The sequence below is a fragment of the Amblyraja radiata genome, chromosome 7 (assembly GCF_010909765.2).
Source record: "Amblyraja radiata isolate CabotCenter1 chromosome 7, sAmbRad1.1.pri, whole genome shotgun sequence".
NCBI lineage: Eukaryota > Metazoa > Chordata > Chondrichthyes > Rajiformes > Rajidae > Amblyraja > Amblyraja radiata.
In genome coordinates this window covers 36,579,813-36,600,892 of record NC_045962.1, presented here as the reverse complement: position 1 = coordinate 36,600,892, position 21,080 = coordinate 36,579,813, and the positions used below count along the sequence as shown (strand labels likewise).

General features: G+C 46.8%; 1 protein-coding gene across 3 annotated transcripts in view; it reads left to right on the top strand.

Annotated features, from left to right (window-relative positions):
- The window catches only part of cobll1 (cordon-bleu WH2 repeat protein like 1), a 104,394-nt gene that overhangs the window by 72,691 nt on the left and 10,623 nt on the right, over positions 1-21,080 (top strand). For 2 of the 3 annotated variants that reach the window (XM_033024178.1, XM_033024179.1), the window contains exons 2-11: positions 1,885-2,073; positions 2,753-2,957; positions 3,628-3,856; positions 6,428-6,469; positions 7,388-7,479; positions 8,594-8,836; positions 12,577-12,715; positions 17,930-18,007; positions 19,002-19,230; positions 20,675-20,754. In XM_033024178.1, coding sequence (XP_032880069.1) covers positions 1,885-2,073; positions 2,753-2,957; positions 3,628-3,856; positions 6,428-6,469; positions 7,388-7,479; positions 8,594-8,836; positions 12,577-12,715; positions 17,930-18,007; positions 19,002-19,230; positions 20,675-20,754 — 1,526 coding nt within the window. Of the gene's footprint in view, positions 1-1,884; positions 2,074-2,752; positions 2,958-3,627; positions 3,857-6,427; positions 6,470-7,387; positions 7,480-8,593; positions 8,837-12,571; positions 12,716-17,929; positions 18,008-19,001; positions 19,231-20,674; positions 20,755-21,080 lie in introns of all 3 variants that reach the window. The other variant, XM_033024177.1, reaches the window with a different exon arrangement.

The following is a 21,080-nucleotide window of genomic DNA, read 5'->3' as shown; positions in this document are numbered from 1 at the left end:
TGCTCTACATGCCAGGAGGCATAATAGGCAGTACAGTAGTGTAGACGAGGAGTGTGTGATAGTGTTAGTGTACGGGGTGATCGCTGGTTAGCGTTGACTCGGTGGGCCGAAAAGCCTGTTTCCGCGCTGTATCTCTAAAGTCTACGTGGGAGGGATTCTGGTGCAGCTGTGTGACGCCTTCTGCAGAGTGAGCCCAATTCCTGAGAACATTACGGGAGCCCTGGGAGCGAGGGAAATTGTGTTGCAATGATTCATTACGAGGAGAGCAAGTGGTACACAGGCTGGCAATGTACTCAAAGGTCATTGTCAATTCTATTGTTTAGCTCTACTGCCAGGAAAATTAATCTATTTTAATGTAGGCATTGTTCCCAGGACCAAGAGAGGGAACTGCACATTAGTTTAGAGATACAACATGGAAACAGGCCCTTCGGCCCACTGAGTCCAGGCCGACCATCGATCATCCGTTCACACTAGTTCCATGTTATCCCACTTTCTCACCCACTCCCTACACACCAGGGTCAATTTACAGAGGGCCAATTAACCTACAAACCCGCAGGTCTTTGAGATGTGGGAGGATTGAACAATTTGTATAGCCTCCGAAAATGTAGGATGGATTTTTCGCACGGTTCACGTGTTGTATATGTTTATTACCTGAATCAAGTCTATTTTGAAATTTAAAAAAAAAAGCTCGTTCCAGATAAGCACTACCCTCAGAGTGAATAAGTTGCTCCTGTGGTCCCTCCTAAATCTCTTTATTCTCCCCTTAAGCCTGTGCCATCTACCCTGGCAAAAAAAATAATGCTCACTTCATCATTTAAGAAGAGCTTGCCACCGGTAGGTGAACCACATGTAACCCAAATGCGAATTTTGCGATTTTATTTTCTTGCTGAAAAATATGTCTGTGTAAGAGTTCCTTGACTCAAGTTTGTTCTCTGTGTCACCACTGGAGCTGCTGCAGTTATTTAGAATAATATTTCACCTCCCACTTCCATGAACCTCTTATCTGTTTAATTATAGTGTTAAATGAAGGCACTGACAATATATGTCGGACCACTCGCCAATTCTGTACTTGAATAAAAGCTATGGTGATTTTCTTTTTTTGCAAATTTATATTTATTTATAGTTTATTTATTAAATAAATGGATTAATTGCGGTTGCTCTATGCTGATCCAGTGTAAACAGCACACTGGCATTGCTGCCTTACAGTGCCAGAGACCCGGGTTTGATCCTCACCTCTGATGCTGTCTGTGTGTGGAGTTTGTATGTTCTCCCTGTGACTGCGCAGGTTTTCTCCGGGTTCTTCGGTGTCCTCCCACATCCCAGGGATGTGCAGGCTTGTAGGCTAATTGACCCACTGTAAATTGTCCCTGGTGTGTGGGATTGAAGGAGTATATGGGTGATTATTGATCGGCACAGTCTCTGTGCTCCTCTTTTCACGATGTACCTCGAAACTAAAAAGACAATGAAGCAGAATGTAGAATATAGAAAAAAAAGAACGGCAGATGTTGGTTTGCAAAAGAAGACACCAAGTGCTGGATGTACTCAGCAGGTCAGGCAGCATCTCTGGAGAACATGGATGGGTGATGTTTTGAGTTGGGATCTTTCTTCAGCCTGATACTAAAGGGGGAGGAGGAAGCTGGAAGAGAGGAGGGGGCAGGACAAATCCAGTTAGGTAATAGGTAAACACAGGTGAAGGGGGGGGGGTTGGGTTGAATGGTGGATGTTTTTAATAGCTAGGTTCCAAAATATAATGAACACCCATGGGCTTTTAGACCTGAACAGTAAACTTGACCAAGAGTTCATCAAAGAGCTGAAGGTTATTTTTAAGGAATTCTTTTTGCAGAGGGCAGTATCACTGATGTGTATTCTCTTTTTCACCAACAGTAAGAGGTCCAAAGCCAAGGCCCCAGCGCCACCCACACTCTCCAGTCATGGTGTCAGCGCGTCAGTAGCAAAGAACCAAGAAGGTGAACGTCTCACCATGGAGCAGAAGGACCCTGCCCTCAATGCCCATGTTGAGTTGAACGTTGTCCTCCCCGGAGGCTCGGAGCATTCCACCAGTGTTGATGGAAGGTGAGAGTCTTTGTACCTCTCGGCCACTTTGCATGGCGGAACGGTGGCGCAGCGGTAGAGTTGCTGCCTTACAGCGCTGGAGACCCAGGTTTGATTCCGACTATGGGTGCTGTCTCTACGGAGTTTGCACATTCTCCCGATGACTGCGTGGGTTTTCTCCGAGTTCTTCAGTTTCCTCCCATACTCCAAAGACGTACATGTTTTTAGGTTAATTGGCTTGGTGTATGTGTAAATTGTCCCTAGTGGGTGTAGGATAATGTTAATGTGCTGGGATTGCTAGTCGGTGCGGACTCAGTGGGTCAAAGGGCCTGTTTCCACGCTGTATCTCTAAACTGAACTAAACTACTGCTTACCCTGGCACTTTCTGAAACAAAGAGAGACACAAAAGTGCTGGAGTAACTCAGCGGGCCAGACAGCATCTCTGGATAACATGGATAGGTGACGTTTCGTTTCTTTGGACTATACTTCCATTGTCTGCTCCAACACTTTGTATTTTGCTCCAAGATTCCAAACATCTGCAGTATCTTGTGTCTCTATATTGATAATCATCCTGTAATCTGGTAAATCCAATCATCAGATGCAATTACACTTGTACAATCGGCTGTTTCATCTTTTGTTTTGTGGTTTATTTATAACAATGATTTATTAACCTATAAAACACCGTTTTGTTTTTTTCTAGTAAACCCATGATGGATTTGTTGGTTTTTCTCTGTGGCAAGTATCGTTTGAATCCGTCGAGCCATACTCTCGATCTGGTAGGAGGAGGGAAAAACCAAATCCGCTTCAAACCCAACACCCTGATTGGGACCTTGGAAGTAGAGAAAGTTATTCTAAAGGAGAAAAATGTGGATGAGAAAAAGAAGCCCCCATCAGTGGTGCCTGAGGTTAGTTGGACCAGTTACCATGTAAAATTCATGCCTGTCATAATTTTAACAAAAAGTAAAGCTATTTAGAGTCATACTTCAGGGAAACGGGTCCTTAGGCCCGACATCCATGCCAACCAAAACGGCCTATCTCAGCTTGTCCCATTGCCCGCATTTGGTTCATATCTACATTTGGTTATTAATTTATTGAATTTGAGTTTATTATACATAATCTGTGTGTGTTGCGTTTATGGGCCTGTTATACTGTTGCAAGTACGAGTTTAATTGTTCTGTTGTCGGTACATTCTTGTCTTGTGTCCTATCCCTCAAAATTAGTTAAATATCTGGTATTCATAGAACGTAGAGTCATGCAGCATGGAACTAGGTCCGAAGCCCCAACATACTCATGCTGACCAAGTGCTCCATCTAGTCCCACCATCCTGCATTTGGCCCATATCCCTCTAAACATTTCTATCCATGCATCTGTCCAAATGTCTTTTATACATAACACAATAACAGGCCCTTCAGCCCACAATGTCTGTGGCGAACATGATGACGAGACCATCTCTTATCTGCCTGTACGTGATCTACATCCCCTGCATGGCCATGTGCCCATCCAAAAGCCTCATTATTTCAGCCACTTCTTTCAGGCAATCCCTTGTATATTCTGAACTTCTTGTTATTCTTTCAGCAAACAGTGCGTGTGGTGGTAAACTACAAGAAAACGCAGAAAACCATTGTCCGCGTTAGTCCCCTCGTTCCTCTTCAAGAACTGATTCCAGTGATCAGCAATAAGTGTGAATTTGATCCAGGCAGCACGATTCTCGTCAAAGACTTTGAATATCTGGAACCATTTGATTTGACAAAGTCTCTTAACGAGCTGGGTTTGCGAGAGGTGTGTGCGGTGGATACCAGCGGAGGTATGTACCTGGCTGTGGCCAGCGAAGAAACGTACGATCACCTCATCGTGTACGATTTTCTGGAACTTCCGGTTGCCAACCATTTTAACTCCCCTGCCCATTCCTACGCTGACCTTTCGGTCCTGGGCCTCCTAGAGGAAACCTTACTAACACAATAATAACTTAAGGGCCTGTCCCACTTACGTGTCCTTGACACGCAAATTACACGACCTCGTGGTCGCGTTGAGGCGTACGGGCATCGTATGGCCGCGCGGGGCCGGTCCCATTGAGAAGCGAGGAGGGGTATGTAGTTGTGCGCGACATCGCGCGGGGCTCCGAAATATTTGTAGTGAACGAAATCTTTGCGCGCCAACGGCATGTCGCGGAACTGACGGACAAAGTGGGACAGGCCCAAGACCCTGGCGCGACGCAACGTCTCACCTTCAACAGCAGCAGAAGCAAGCAAACGATCGCCGAACTCAGCCTGGGGCTCACGGCCGTTGCGGTCTGGATCCACCCCCACTTCTACTCCCAGAGCAGGGCCAAGAAAATTGAAGATAGACACAAAATGCAGGAGTAACTGAGCGGGACTGGCAGCATCTCTGGAGAGAAGCAATGGGTGATGTTTCGGGTCAAGATCCTACTTTTCAGACTGAAGAAGAGTCTCGACACGAAACGTCACCCATTGCTTCTCTCCAGAGATGCTGTCGATCCCGCTGAGTTGCTCCAGCTTTGTGTCCATCTTCAAATTACGTCACATGCTCCAGACGGCTGTGCATACGCATGTAATCGCGCCCGACCTTCGCAAGACCGTCGCGGCTCAATGCGACCACGAGGTCGTGTAATTTGCGTGCCAAGGACACGTAAGTGGGACTGGGGCTTTACTAACACAACCAGTGGCATGAAGATTGAATTTTCTAGCTTCAGGTAACAAACAAGCAAACAACCCCCTTTTTATTCCTCCCCTCTTCCTTGTATCCCATTTAGATAGACACCCATTTCTCCCACAATCTTGCTCCCCCTATCATCCTCCCTTTTCCCCTCCCCATTCCATTCCACCCATAATCCATCCTCGTCTTCACATTTCACACCTCTTCTCCCTATATCGCACCTTTTTGTCCTTTCATCTCTGGCCTTTGTAACTTGCTCCACCTACCTGACAAATAACCGCCTTTCCCCCCTGAAATAGAGAAAACTGTATGCTGTGAAAGAGAATGCTAAATTATGATTTGACAATAATGTTCGATTATTATTATCTCCCTCCACCCCCTTCCAATTAATATCATGTGATAGTAGAATTAGACCATTTGGCCCATCAAGTCTACTCCTCCATTCAATCATGGCTGATCTATCTCTCCCTCCTAAGCCCATTCTCCTAACTCCCGCTTATAACCTATGACACCCGCACTAATCAAAAATCTATCTATCTTTGCCTTAAATATATCCACTGACTTTGCCTCCACAGCCTTCTGTGGCATAGAATTCCACAGATTCACCACCCCCTGACTAAAGAAATTCCTCCTCATCTCCTTCCTAAAGGAACTTCCTTTAATTCTGAGGCTATGACCTCTGGTCCTAGACTCTCCCCTAGAGGACACATCCTCGCCATATCCACTCTATCCAAACCTTTCATTATTCTGCAGGAAAAATATTTCCCATGTTGCTGATGTTGGGGGAAGTCCAGAACCAGGGGTCACAGTTTAAGAATAAGGGGTAGGCCTTTTAGGACTGAGATGAGGAAAACCTTTTCACCCAGAGTTGTGAAACGGTGGAATTCTCTACCACAGAGGGCAGTGGAGGCCAATTCACTGGATGTATTCAAGAACAAGTTAGATATAGCTCTTGGGGCTCAAGGAATCAAAGGATATGGGGAGAAAGCAGGAAAAGGTTACTGATTCTGGATGATCAGCCATGATCATATTGAATGGCGGTAACGCCTGAATGGCCTACTCCTGCACCTATTTTTTATGTTTATTCTGTATGTTTTAATGAGGACCCACATGACCTCATCAATTCCCGATCCACGGAGTGAGTAAGGGTCGGGCTTGCTGGCTCTTCCCTCTCCGGGCGAGTTCTCGGTTCTGCAGTGGGTAGGCCAGACCTGCGGTTGGGATACAGGTCAAAGATCAAGTCCGGTCAAAGATACAGGTCAAGTTCGGTCAAAGATGGTCTGAGGGTCATCAATGAGGTAAATAATAGTTCAGGACTGCTCTCTGGTTGCAGTAAGATGGTTCTGTTGTCTGATAACAGCAGGGAAAAAATTCCCTGAATCTGTTGGTGTGCGTTTTCACACTTCTATACCTTTTGCCTGACGGGAGAGGGGAGAAGAGGAATTGGCCAGGGTGCGACTCGTCCTTGATTATGCTGCTGGCCTTGCTGAGGCTAACCGGCCAGCGGTCCCACTCCCTCCTCTCCGGTCCACGAGGTGAACAGAGGCCGGGGATTGGCGGAAACCTCTCCGGGTTGGTTCTCGTTACCACGGCAGCGAGCCAGGCCTGTTGTCGGGAATGGACGCAGCCCTGGCACGGTCTTCTACATTCTATGATAAAACCTGGATAGTTAAAATCGTGCCTTCCAATTTATTTTTTTTAGGATTTTTCCAGCATGATATTCCAGGTGAATCCATCCAACAAGGTAAATAACATTTTGGAAATTTGATCTATAAAATAGTGCAGATCATATATTTTGCTCTGGTTTTTGGATTTTCTTTAGTATGAATTTGTGCCTTATGTATGAGTATTTCATACTAGTACCTCTATTTAGTTTTTTCTCTTTCTACATCTTTAGTTTGTCCTATTTTCCCCTGCCCCCACATTCCCCCTTTTCTCACACTCCAGCTTTTAGCATTTGTGCATCTGTCTCTGAAATCAGGAAAATCAACTGTAAAATTAGACAATATGTGAGGGTCCTATTTAAGTTAGGTTTATCTTCAGTGTAACTGTATTCCATTTTTGTGTATTCCATCTCATAGAGTCATGTTGCATGGATTTAGACACTTCGGCCAAACCTGTCCATGCTAAACAACATACCGCATCCAATCTAAGCTGCTCCCATTTGGCCGATATCCCTCTAACCTTCTCCTATCCATATCTTTCTAAACCTTTCCTATCCATAGAGTTATATAATACAAAAGCTGGCTCTTCGGCCCAAGTCATCCATGCCGACCAATAGCTGGTCCCATTTGCCTACATTTGGCACATATCCTTCTAAACTTTTCCTATCCATATCTTTCTAAGCATTTTCTATCCACAGAATCATGAAGCCATACAGCGTGGAAACAAGCCCTTCAGCCCAACTCGTCCATGTTGACCAAGATGCCCCAGCTGAGCTGGTCTCACCTGTCCGGGTTTGGCCCATATCCCTCTAAACTCCTAGCAATATCTTTCTGAACCTTTCTTCTCCATCGTCTTAAGCTTTCAGTCTTTTTGAAATACTTGTTTGATTTAAAATGTGGAGAATGCTCATGAATGAAAAGACTCCTTAGAAAATGGACCCAACGATGTGAAAGATGCAGTCAATGTTCAACTTCATTTCCAACTTATTGTGTTTCAGACCAGGCGCATGCTTCAGGGAATTTAAATCTGGATAAGGAAAACAAAGGATTCTTCAACATTTTTCGACTGAGTAAGAAAAAACGGGAAAAAGTAAGCATTTTATATGAACGTTAATTGTATTACATCTGCTAAAGCTGGCAGTGTAGTTAGTCTGAACTGCTTCATCAGTTCTCTGCACTTGTGAAATTATCTGTTTAAATAATTGTGCTTAATTGCACGTTTGTTTAAGAGCAAAAAGATGCCGTCCTGTACAAGTGCTGGTGGAGCGGGTAGAGCCGCTGCCTCACAGAGTCAGAGCTCCGGATTCGATCCTGACCTTGGGGTGCTATCTATGTGGAGTTTGCACGTCTCCCTGTGACCACGTGGGTTTCCTGCGGGTGTTCCGGTTTCCTCTCACATCCCAAAGACGTGCGGGTTTATAGGTTAATTGGTCCTCTGTAAATTGCCCCTAAAGTGTAGGGAGTGGATGAGAAAATGGGAAAACATAGAACTAGTGTGAACGGGTGATCGATGGTCGGCGTGGACTCGGTGGGCCCAAGGGCCTATTTCCATGCTGGATCTCTAAAGATAAGGAATCTGAGGGGTAACCTTTTTCACACATGGAACGAGCTGCTGAAGGTGGTAGTTGAGGCAGGCACTATACCAATATTTAAAATACACTTTGACAGATTTATGGATAGGAAAGGGTTTGGAGAGATATGGTCCCTCCGTGGGGAGGTGGGACTAGTGTAGATGGTTCATGGATAGGAAAGACTCTATGCCACAGATGGCTGTCATTTGGTATTGTTAAAGCAGAGATTATCAGGTTCTTGTGCAGGAGGGAACTGCAGATGCTGGTTTAAACCGAAGATAAACACAAAATGCTGGAGTAACTCAGCACGACAGGCAGCATCTCTGGAGAGAAGGAATGGGTGACATTTTGGGTCGAGACCCTTCTTCCGACTGCTTAGGGATAAGGGAAACGAGATATATACAGATGGTGGTGTGGAGAGATATAGAACAATAAATAAAAGATCAGGTTCTTGTTTAGTAAGGGTGTCGGAGAGGTTACGGAGAGAAGGCAGGAGAATGGGGTTGTAAGGGGAAGATAGATCAGCCTTGACTAAATGGCGTAGTAGACTCGACCTGGACTAGACCTGTGATTACATTTGAATGGACGTGGCAATGTTAGACGGTGAGTTTCATTTTTCCAATGTATTTTTAGCCAACAAGTGCCCCAGCGACGCCGTTAATCAGCCCCCAGAGACCGCTGGGCATGAGCAGCTCCAGTGCCTACTGTCCAACATATGAATCCAACACCTTACCCTCGGACCTGCCGAAGAAACGTCAGGCTCCCGCGCCACCCCCGCACCTTCCGCAGAGTCCGCAGAAGGAAGCGAGTCAGCAAGCAGCAGTGCGGCCCGTCTCTTGTGTCTTCTCCGACGTCGCTCCGAATGAGTCTGCACAGGTTTGTGACTGAGATGGTTCAATGGTACAATGGTTCAATGATACAATGGTACAGGTCTGCCGCCAATTTCCCATCACCCTTGCTTCCAGAGCCTTTCTGGATGATCTCTTTTGCCGGACCAACAAAGGCCACGGCCTCCAAGAGTAGTCCAACTATACCGGAACAGTCCACCTAGGCTGCTGGGGGGCCGAGACACCGGCTCGCAAAGTGGCCCTCTGAAGTCGGCCATGGGAACGGACCTGCCGGCTCTGGCCAGGCCGGAGTTCCACAGCCCCGGCCGCAGTTGGCAAATTGCCCCTGCTGATCGGCCACGGATGTCCCGATGAGGTTGGGATCGGCCGACTCACCCGGCCTGGGCTCCACATTTTCGGGGGGACTTCCAGTGGGGGATTTCAAATGTGCTCGTAATTTTGTCTGAATTAAAGGAGATGCCAGACCACCAGTTGCTGGAAAATCAGTGGTGGACCTGTAGTTTATTGTCACATCTACTGAGGCACAGTGGAATTTGTATACAGTTCAGTCCAAGTATCACTATTCATAAGCACTTGGGTGCATCTTAGATAAGCATCTCAGATACAGTACAAGTGTATTGTAGTCGTACACTTGGACAGTATACAGAGGCACCAGATTTGTTGCCATTTCAAGTCCGAGTGGTTATAGGTGTAGAGTTTTTAACCTGAACATAATGATTCTCAATTACATTATGGCGATTTTCCTGGGTTGGATAGGACACGGGCCAAATGTGGCAGGTGGGACCAGTGTAGATGGCATGCTGGTCGGTTCAAGATTGGCCCAAGGGCCCATTTCCACGCTGTATGAGGATGACTCTTTATTTGTGGAGGGAAATGGACAAATGGTGTTTCATGTTGGGAACCTTCATCAGAGATCAAAGCACAGACATAAGTTGTACCACAAATAAACCATTAGCAATTTTTGCACCACTCAGTGTAAATCATCATGAGGGGAATAGGTCGGGTAAACACACAGAGTCTCTTGCCCAGAGTAGGGGAATCAAGAACCAGAGGACATAGGTTTAAGAGGTTTAAGGTGAGAGTATGGGGGGTGGGGTAACTTTTTTTACACAAGGGGTGGTGGATGTATGGAACGAGGTACCGGAGGAGGTAGTTGAGGCAGGGATTATCGCAACGTTTAAGAAACATTCAGACCGGTACATGGATAGGGCAAGTTTAGAGGGATATGGGCCAAATGCAGGCAGGTGGGACTAGTGTAGATGGGACATGTTGGTCGGTGTGGGCAAGTTGGCGAAGGACCTGTTTTCACACTGAATGACTCCATGACTCTGGCTAGCAAGGAGAATAAAAAAAACACATGAAACGCTTGTGTCTGTCTCTGGAGGATTGGACTTGGATGTAGGGATGTTATGGCCAATCTTGATGTCATTTTGATCAGAGTGTAGCCATACAAAAAAAGACTGTAGGGTCAATGATGTGGGTGCAGAGAAGAGAATGTCGGGGTGAAAAGGTAGTCAGTCACAACCTTCTCCCCACGGTGGAAACATCCAATAGTAGAGGGTGTAACCATAAGGTGAGAGGGGGGAAAGTTTAAAGTAGATGTGTGTGATAAGTTTTCTTTAGAGAGAGTGGTGGGGCCTGGTACGCGATGCCAGGGGTGGTGGTGGAGGCAGCTGCGATAGTGGCGTTTAAGCGGCTTTTAGATAGGCACATGGGTATGCAGGGAATGGGGGGTAGACACAAAATGCTGGAGCAACTGACCGGGTCAGGCAGCATCTCTGGAGAGAAGGAATGGGTGACGTTTCGTGTCTTCAGTCTGAGGAAGGGTCTCGACCCGAAACATCACCCATTCCTTCTCTCCAGAGATGCTGCTTGACCCGGTCAGTTGCTCCAGCATTTTGTATCTACCTTCGATTTAAACCAGCATCTGCAGTTCTTTCCTACACAGGGAATGGGGGGGGGGGGGGGGGGATGTGGATCATGTGCAGGCAGAGAAGAACAATTAAACTCAGCATCATGTTCGGCATGGACATTGTGGCTGAAGGGCCCGTTCCTGTACTGTTCTGTTCTATGTTCTAAGATACCAGTTAAGCTAATGTGAACACAACATAGCTGAAAGAGGAAATGCTGGAAATACTCAGCAGGTCAGGTCACAGCTGTGTGACTTGCAGAATCATTCCAACATTTCCAGCCTCTGCATTTTTATACTTGAAGTCTTTTTAACATGTGGGTCAATCTATGTCTGTGTTATTGTGCGGCCATTCACTATAATGCCATTACTTACTGATAGCACTTTGTTTTTTGCTCAGGATTGCTGCAGCATTCTTGTGCCTTCATTGGGCAGACTTGGATTGTTTTCTCTGGAGCATTGAGGAGAGAGACCTGATAGAAGTATCTAAAATTATGAGAGGCGTAGATAGGGTAGACAGTCAGAACCTTTTTAATTTGGTCATAAGGTCATAAATTATAGGAGCAGAATTGGGCCATTCGGCCCATCAAGTCTACTCTGCCATTCAATCATGGCTGCTCTACCTCTCCGTCCTAACCCCATTCCCCTGCCGTCTCCCCATAACCTCTAACACCTGTATTAATCAAGAATCTATCTATCTGCCATAAAAATATCCATTGACTTGACCTCCACAGCCTTCTGTGACAAAGAGTTTACAGATCCCCCACCCTCTGACTAAAGAAATTCCTCCTCATCTCCTTCCTAAAGGAACTTCCTTTAGTTCTGAGGCTATGACCTCTGGTCCTAGACTCTCCCACTAGTGGAAACATCCTCTCCACATCCACTCTATCCAAGCCTTTCATTATTCAGTAAGTTTCAATGAGGTTCCCCATCATCCTTCTAAACTCCAGTGAACACAGGCCCAGTGCCGTTAGACACTCATCATCGTATGTTTGGTTTAGTTTAGAGCTACCACGAGGAAACAGGCCGTTCGGCCCACCAAGTCCGCGACCACCCCGTACACTAGCACGATCATACACGCTAGGGACAATTTAAAATTTCCCAAACTTACCTACGAATCTGTACATCTGTTCCTCCAGTAGGAGGGAGGAACTTGAGTGGGAGGAACCTGAGCACCTGGACGAAACCCATCTGTTCACAGGCGACAACGTGCAAACTCCATCCAGACAGCACCTGTAGTCAGGATCAAGCAGGGGCACTGTAAAGCAGCAGGTCTACTGCTGTGCCACTGTGCCACACCTTTTTCCCAGGGTGGATATGTCATAGACTAAAGGGCATAGCTTTACGGTGAAAGTGGCAACGTTTAAAGGAGATGTGTGTGGCACATTGTTTACACAGGATGCTTGGTGCTCGCAACACGTTGACTGGGGAGGTGTTGGAGGCAGTTACAATATTGGCATCTAAGAGGCAGTTGGACAGGCACATGGATATGCAGGCATTGGAGGGATATGGATCACGTGGAGGCAGAGATTAGTTTGGCATCATGTTTAGCATGGACATTGTGGGCCGAAGGGGCTGTACTGTTCTCCGCTCCAGTGTGTCAAGCGCTGACATACTCCTAATATTGGTTTATTTCTTTACAGAAAATAGACTTTGTCTTACTCTGGACTTGTCCATGTTCTCCAGAGATCCCGCATGATCCGCTGAGTTTCTCCAGCACTCTTGTGTCTTATTTTTGTAAACCGACACCTGCAGTTCCTTGTTTCTACATCTTTGCTTTAGTCTCTCGTGCTAGTGAAGATTTTACACGATGCCTCTCATTCCTGATGTGAATCTTGTCTTCTTTTAATCTGCTTCAGAGCGGGGCGGGACCAGGCAGACCCAGGGCAGGGTCTCTCCCGCACGATGACGCTGCCTCTTCCATGAAGAAGAAACGAAAGGCACCTCTTCCTCCCGGTAAAGCTGCAGACGTCCAGAGGGCTCCTGACCAGGACAAAGGTTTATCATTGTCTTTATTCTGTGGCTCTGATTCAGATCGGTTTATTATCAATGGAGCATTTATTGTCGCATGACCTGCACAATAGGAATGTGAGGGGTAACTTTTCCACACAGAGGGTGGTGGGTGCATGGAACGAGCTGCCAGACGAAGTGATTGAGGCAGAACTATTGCGACCTTTAAGAAACGTATAGGCAAGTACATGGATATGACAGGTTTAGAGGGATATGGTCCAGATGGGGACATCTTCGTAGATGGGACATGTTTGTCGGTGTGGGCAAGTTGGGCCGAAGGGCCTGTTTCCACGTTTTCTGACTTTATGTGTGGTGAAATTCTTAATCTTACAAATTGTCCAGTAGAGTACTGGCATACGCTCGATCTCCGATTATCAAGTGTACAGAAATAGTCTACAGAACCCGCATGCACGACGCGCCATGTTTTGGCGCCATTTTCAAAGTCCCCGCTCTAGTTCTTATGTTGCAGGCAAGTCCCAGACTGTTGCAGGCAAGTCCCAGGCTGTTCCAGGCATGTTCCAGCCAGTCCCAGGTAGTCCCAGGCTGTTCCAGGCAAGTCCCAGGATGTTGCAGGCATGTTCCAGGCAGTCCCAGGCTGTTGCAGGCAAGTCCCAGGCTGTTCCAGGCATGTTCCAGGCAGTCCCAGGCTGTTCCAGGCAGTCCCAGGCTGTTCCAGGCAAGTCCCAGGATGTTGAGGGCCTCCAGGCGTCGCCTTGCTTGGACGCCACGTCCCTCCCCTCGCCCGTCCATCGTCTGTGCCGACCAGCGAACACCTGTACAGCAGTTCTACTCAACACAATAGGGACAAATTACAGAAGCCAATTAACCTACAAACCTACTCATTTTTTGGGATGAGGGAGGAAACCGGAGCACCTGGGGAAACCCCACACGGTCGCCGGGAGAACGTAGAAACTCTGCAAAGATGGCACCCGTCGTCAGGATCAAACCTGGGTCTCTGGCATCACCCTTAATTGTGACATTGACCAGAGTATCTTTGGCATGTAGGAGGAAAATCCACGCGGTCACAAAGGGGGAAGATGCAAATCACACACAGGGAGGTTAGAATTTGACTCAGGGGGGGGAGGTGGGGTCTGGATCAGTGAGCAGCAACACCTACTTTATGTCAACCAATGATAGATTGTGACGTGATTGTGGGAAATTGCCATGGGAACCACTTAATGGTAAATTATACGTGCAGTTATTTTATCTGTATTCAGAAATATGCTTCAACATGGAACTCATCTTTAGGTCAAAGTCAACAGTTTGAACTCAGTCGTGCTTGGCCATCTGTCTTGTCACGTGCTTCTGATTATTAACAAACAGGGATTTATCTTTTGCACGCTGACCTTAAGAATGGGAACGTAAGGGAACAAGGACCTTATGATACATGTTTAATTTGGTTTAGTTTATCGTCATATGTACCGGGATACAGTTGTTGTGTGCTATCCAGTCAGCGGAAAGACTATATATACATCATTACAATCGAGCTGGCCACAGTGCACAAATACAGAATAAAAGGAATTACGTTTAATGCAAGATAAAGTCCAGTAAAGTCCGATTAAAGATAGTCGGAGGGTCTCTAATGAGGTAGAAAGTAGCTCAGGGCCGCTCTCTAGTTGTTGATAGGATGGCTCAGTTTCAGTTGATAGGATGGTTACAGCTGGGAAGAAACTGTCCATGAATCTGGAGGTGTGCGTTTTCATATTTCTGTACCTCTTGCCTGATTGAATGGGGGGAGTGACTGGGGTGAGACTGGTCCCTGATTATGCTGGTGACCTTGCCGAGGCAGCGTAAAGTGTAGGTGGAGTCAATGGAAGGGAGGTTACTTTCACATCCCAGAAGATAGCAGGAGAGGTTGGCATGTTAGAAGATGTATGAGACACTGGATTAGTTGAGAATAACACATGAGAGTACAGAGGTTGTATATAAGTACTAAAAAAAGTACTGCTTTAGTTTAGAGATACAGCATTGAAACAGGCCCTTCGGCCACCAAGTCCACACTGATCATCGATCACCCTTTCTCCCATTCTATGTTACCTGACTTTCTCATCCACTCCCTACACACAAAGGGCAATTTACAGAGGCCAATTAAACTACAAACTTGCATATCTTTGGAATGGGGAGGAAACCAGAGCACCCAGAGGAAACCCACTTGGTCACAGGGAGAATGTGAAAACTCCACACACATACTGCACCCGTAGGCAGGATTGAAACCAGGTCTCTGGCACTGTGAGGCAGCTGCTCTACCAGCTGTGCCATTATGCTGCCCTGTTTTATTTTTGCCCTGTTTAGATTTATTATGGTCATTTGGCCAGACAGGCAGGTTGAGTAAAATGATTTTTATTGTGAAACAACAAACAAGTTCGAGTACTCGAGAATCACGTGCTGGGTCAGCCAACTGTATAATAGCTCCTGCTACTCGAGTGGAGCGCTGTCGACTGAAGAGAAAAGACAGCGAAAACACACCCGTGATCACGTGATGGCGCAGGCCAATAACGAGGGTTCGCACTTCCCCAAGCCACCACTAGGTGCCGCCACAGTCACATGTACAGAGATACAGTGAAAAGCTTAGCTTTGCATGCAATCCAAACAGATCAGATAATACCATACATAAATAGAATCGTCAAACTCAAATATAATAGATATTCTGCCCCGCATATCTTCCAGCTCTCTCTACCCCCCCCCCCCCCCAAACATTAGTCCCTGAGGAGATACCCTACCCCTCCGCTCTCTCAGGTTTCAGGCTTCCGATCCAAAACATCACTGATCCATATTCTCCAGAGATGCTGCCTGACCTGCTGAGTTACTGCAGCACTTTGTGTCCTTTCTTTAATGATAGTCCCTGTTCTTTAAATAGCCGCTACCTGTGACGTGAATGTCTCGGTTTCTAAAGGTGCGAAAGGCACACAGTTAATAAATGCTAGTAGTCCCGTGAAAAGACTTGCCTTAAATCCCGCTTTGTAATAAAGTCCACCACCGATTTTCCGGCACCCTTGGTTCCCGAGCCTTTCTGGATGATCTGTTTTGCCGGACCAGGTCACGGTCTCCAAGAGGAGTCCAATGATACCGGAACGGTCTGCCTAGGCCGCCGAGGGGCCGAGATACCGGCACGCAAAGTCGGCCTCCGAAGTCGGCTTTGGGAACAGATCTGCCAGCTCCGGCCGGGCCAGAGTTCCAAAGCCCCGGCTGCAGGGGGAAAATTTGACCCACCGATTGGTCGCAGAACGGCCACCTCAACTGGACTAGGCGCCACATTTTTGGGGGATTTACGTGGGGGGTGGGGGGGGGGGGATGATTTCAAGTGCACTCTTGTAATTTTGACCAGATTAAAGGAGGTGCCAGACCATCAGTTGCTTGAAGGTAGATAAAAATGCTGAAGAAACTCAGCGGGTGAGGCAGCATCTAGTCGAGCCAAAAGTCACCTATTCCTTCGCTCCATGGATGCTGCCTCACCCGCTGAGTTTCTCCAGCATTTTATGTTTACCTCCAAATAGAAGAGTTGTTGCCTTTACTATCTGCAATGGCTCTCAATTTATCTACCTTCGATTTTTCCAGCATCTGCAGTTCCTTCTTAAACATCAGTTGCTAGAAATCAGTGGTGAACCTGTATACAGATTTCCTTGTGTTGTAATTCCAAGATTGCGCCACCTGCTGGCAGTTAGGATACCTGCAAGGACTTGGCAGAAATCTCCTGCCTCAGTCCACTGTACTGGTTCAAAATACACAGGACAAATGAAAGGGGACAGAGAGAGAAGAGCAGGTGATTTGTTAAGTCGAACCATTCTGTGCAGTGCCTCACAGCGTCAGAGACCCGGGCTCGATCCTGACTACGGGTGCTGTCTGTATGGAGTTTATACGTTTTCCCTGTGACTGCGTGGGTTTTCTCCCGGTGCTTCGGTTTCTTCCCACACTCCAAAGACATCCGAGTTTGTAGGTTATTTGGCCTTGGTAAAATTGTTAATTGTCCCTAGTGCGTAGGATAGTGCTAGTGTATGGGGTGATCGCTGGGCAGCGTGGACCCGGTGGGCCAAAGGGCCAGTTTCCGCCTTGTATCTCTGAAGTCTAAATTGTGATTTGAATTTCCAGCGTGACATAAAAACGATATCGTCATTTTGGTAAATGGTGCTTTATTGTCTCCAGTTCTTATTCCTTTTTTGCCTCCAGTTCAGTGAAGTATTGCTATACCCAAGTACAATCCCCGATTAGCAATGTGTACAGAAACAGTCCACTGAGCCCGCATGCAAGAGGTGCCAGGTTTTTGTGCAATTTTCACAGACCAGTCCCGATCAGCGTGCCCAATCCAGGCAAGCCCTAGGCTGCCGTAGGGCCTCCAGTCGTCGCCTTCCTTGCACATCTGGATTGTTCAGCGAACCAACGTCTGTCCCTCTCCTCACCCGTCCACCTTTGTCCCCAGGGTCGCCTCCCACAGCTGACCATGATGGGGTCAGGCCACACCCCGGTTCCCTCTCCTCTCCTACCGGCCTCGCTCCTCGCGTCCGCCGGTGCCGGCTCCCTCCTCTCCAGTCTCCGGACTTCGGGGGACGAGCTGGGTCCGGATTATCAGCTTTTCCCTACACATCGGGGCCCACCAGGTGAACTCAGAGAATATACCACAGCAACAAGGAACTGCAGGTGCTGGTTTACAAAAAAAGACACAAAGTGCTGGTGTAGCTCAGCGGGTCAGGCAGCATCTCTGGAGAACATAGTTTCGCTTTCTCCCCCTCCTCAATCAGTGAGGAAGGGCTAGTTTTGATTAGGAATTTGCAACAAGGTATAGAGAGTGCAGGATAGTGTTGCAGCATTATATGTTGCAGTTACAGAGGAAAAAGTGCAAGAGTTGCAATGAGGTCGGTTGGCAAATTGGGACTAAGCCATAGCTTATGGGTGGGCCGTTCAGTCGTCTGATAACAGAGGGGCAGAAGCTGTTCCTGAGTCTGGTGGTGCGCGCTTCTGTATGTTCTACGAATGGGAGTGGGGAGAAGAGAGAACAAACAGAGTGAAAAAGATTATGTTGGCTGCTTTCCTGAATCTAGTTAACTGACGTAAACTGTACACTGTTCTGGTTGAATGATTTGTGTTAAGATTTCAATTATGGTATTGTTCCTTAATTAATTAAGCAATTAAATAATTAAATTAAGTAATTACGTGATTAAATAAATTAAATTCCAGTCTGAACCAAAATGTCACTTATTTCTTTGACAGATTCTGATCTGGGATCCTGTCCAACGCCTGACACTGAAGATAAGGCTTTTGCTGCTAAAATTTCATCCAGCGATCAAGGTAAAAGGCTTCTAATTTATTGGCAACGTACACTCTTCACCAAGAACTAGCCGTGTTCGGGTTCCTTGGGATTCTGAGCAACGTACCCATTTTCAAAATGTAGTTTTAGTTAGGTTTTAATCATTTAAATCAATTTCAAGTTCAATCAATCCTTTTTTTAGAGATGCAATGTGGAAACAGGGTCCACGCTGACCAGCGGTCACCCCGTACAATAGTTCCATGTTATTCCAGTTTCGCATCCTGCACACTAGGGGTAATTTAGAAGCAAATAGAAGCCAATTAACCTACAAACCTGTACGTCTTTAAAATGTGGGAGGAAACCGGAGCACCCAGAGAAAACCCAGGAAGCTGCAGGGAGAACATACAAACCACCCTGTCAACTCATGCCGTCACTTTTAGTGAGCTATAGACTTTCTGACCATGGATACATTTCACATGCCAACAAAATTAATTTCAGAGTTAGTTCACATCTTCTAGCAGGCCCAAACAAAACTAGTGGTATACACCTCGTACCTTGTGTGTGAAAATGTTGCCCCTCAGGTTCCTATTAAAGCTTTCCCCTCTCACCTCCAACCTTTGTCCTCTGGTTCTTGATTCCCCTCCCGTGGTCAAAAAGACCTTGCGCATTCATTTTTCCAAATGTCATTTAGTTTAGTGTGGTTTAGAGACACAGTGCGGAAACTGGCCCTTCGGCCCACCGATCCTCGTCGATCAGTGATCCAGCACTACCCTACACACTAGGGACAATTTACGATTTTTACCAAAGTCAATTAACCTACAAACCTGTACCTCTTTGGAGTGTGGGAGTAAACAGGAGCACCCGGAGAAAACCCATGTGGTCACGGGGAGAACGTACAAGAACGGGGAGAACAAATTCCAAAATTCAAATCAGAAAGGTGCACGTTCGGTTGTTTCCACTTTGAGAAATGACTGTTGGGACATTTGGTTCATTAGTGTTGATGCTGATACATGGCCCTGGTTTCTCTGTGTCCAGCTGGCATTGGATCTGAAAGTAACCTTGAGGAGATTGTGGAAATGGAAGAGTCGAGGGCTCCAGACGTTGGTGCAGGAGATGGCCATGTTCAGAAGGAGGAGACACCAAACCCTCATCGAACCGAAGGTCAACCATCAAAACGTGCACGGATATCAGCATCTGACCACGTGAATCTTTCTGATGTATCTACAATAGCCAATATAGACACTGAGATTAAATTGGACAGCAGGTGAGAACTAATGGAGACAGGTTTATGTGGCCTCGTTGATTCCTGCAAATCTGTTTAACCATCTACTCTCTCCGAAGGCCACAGTGCTCTGTCCACTTGTGTGCAGCTCCACAGTCAACCTCCAGTCATTATGCTCAATATTTCCCCCACTTCCACACCTGTACAAGGTCTTTAAGGGCCTGTCCCACCGGCATGCGATTGCATGCCTCTAGCGCGACCAAACGTGGTCGCTTGAGGCATACGGCCGCGCGGGGCCAGTCCCACTTCGATCGACGGAGGCGTATGGAGTTGTGCGGGGCTCCAAAAATCTTGCACTGTTTGAAAATCCCGCGTGTCAACGGCCTGTCGGCCCGCAGCCGCATTGAGGCTGAACGCAACGTCTCGACGGGCGTATGCAGCATCTCGACGTCGTACGCAGCGTCTTGACGTCATACGCAGCGTCTTGACGGCGTACACCTAGCGCGTGGCGTTGCGCGATGACGTCACCGCCCGACGCCGTGCGACGTCCAAATTCAGTCGGCCCGGCTCCTGCCCAGTTGATTGATCAGTTTGACGTAAATTATGTCACGTGCGAACTTTGCGCGTACTTACCGCGTACTTAGCGCATACTCAGTGCGAGCACCGCTTCCATTTGCTCGCGCTAGACGCATGCAATCGCATGCTGGTGGGACAGGCCCTTTAGGCTTAGGTTCAGTTTTACTATCGGCGTAGAATGGAAAGCTTACTTTTACATGGTGTCGAATCAAATCGAATAATACTGTACATAAATACAATCAAGCCAAAATCAGAGGGTAGTCCATATCTGAAACGAGCTGTCAGAGGAAGCTCTAGAAGTTTAGTTCATTAATGTCACGTGTACCGAGGTAGGTGAAATACTTTGTTTGCATGCTATCCAGTCAAAGCAAAGACTATACATGATTACAGTCAAGCCATCCACAGTGCACAGGTAGGGTCCAACATTTAGTGCAAAATAAAGTTCAATTAATGATAGTTAGGTCTCCAACGAGGTGGATGGGAGGTTAGGACCGCTATCTGGTTGTTGATGGATGGTTCACTTGCCTGATAACAGCTGGGAAGAAACTGTCCCTGAATCTGGAGGTGTGTGTGTTCACACTTCTGTACCTCTTGCCTGATAGGAGAGGGGAGAAGAGGGAGTGACCGGGATGAGACTTGCCTGGATTACGCGGATACAATTACGACAATTGTAGGAATATGGGACCAGCTAACTTGGTCAGCATGGGCAAGGTGGGCCGAAGGGCCTGTTTCTGCGCTGTACACTCAGATCACCATGGTGTTTTGCTTTTTGACCTTGTCCCTCTCACTATTGTTTTGTTTGAAATTGTTCAAGTATTCAGCAAAATAATTGGTATATTAACAGATCTCAAGCAACCGGGATAAGCCTATATTTATACTTTATGTTCCCAATTTGTTTGTGTATCTTCAGGGGAGGTGGAGCTGAACAAAACTCCAGTCAAATCGCTGTGGAGCATGAGGATAAAGATCTTTCACTGGGTAACAGCTCTGGTAAGTGCCTCGTAAACCAGGGAATCTGGAACTGTACACTTTCAAATTCCTACTTGTGTAGAATTAGCACGAGGTTGGGCAGGCTAGGACCATTTCTCTCCCCTCTACTTTCAGTCTGAAGAAGGATCCTAACCCGAAATGTCATCCATCCTTTTTCTCCAGAGATGCTGCCTGACCTGCTGAGTTACACCTGCACTTTGTGTCTATCTACAGTATAAATCAGCATCTGCAGTTCCTTTCTACACAACTTTATTTTAAGTTTAGTTTAGTAGGTACAGTGAAAAGCTTTAGTTGCGTGCTAACCAGTCAGCGGAAAGACAATACAT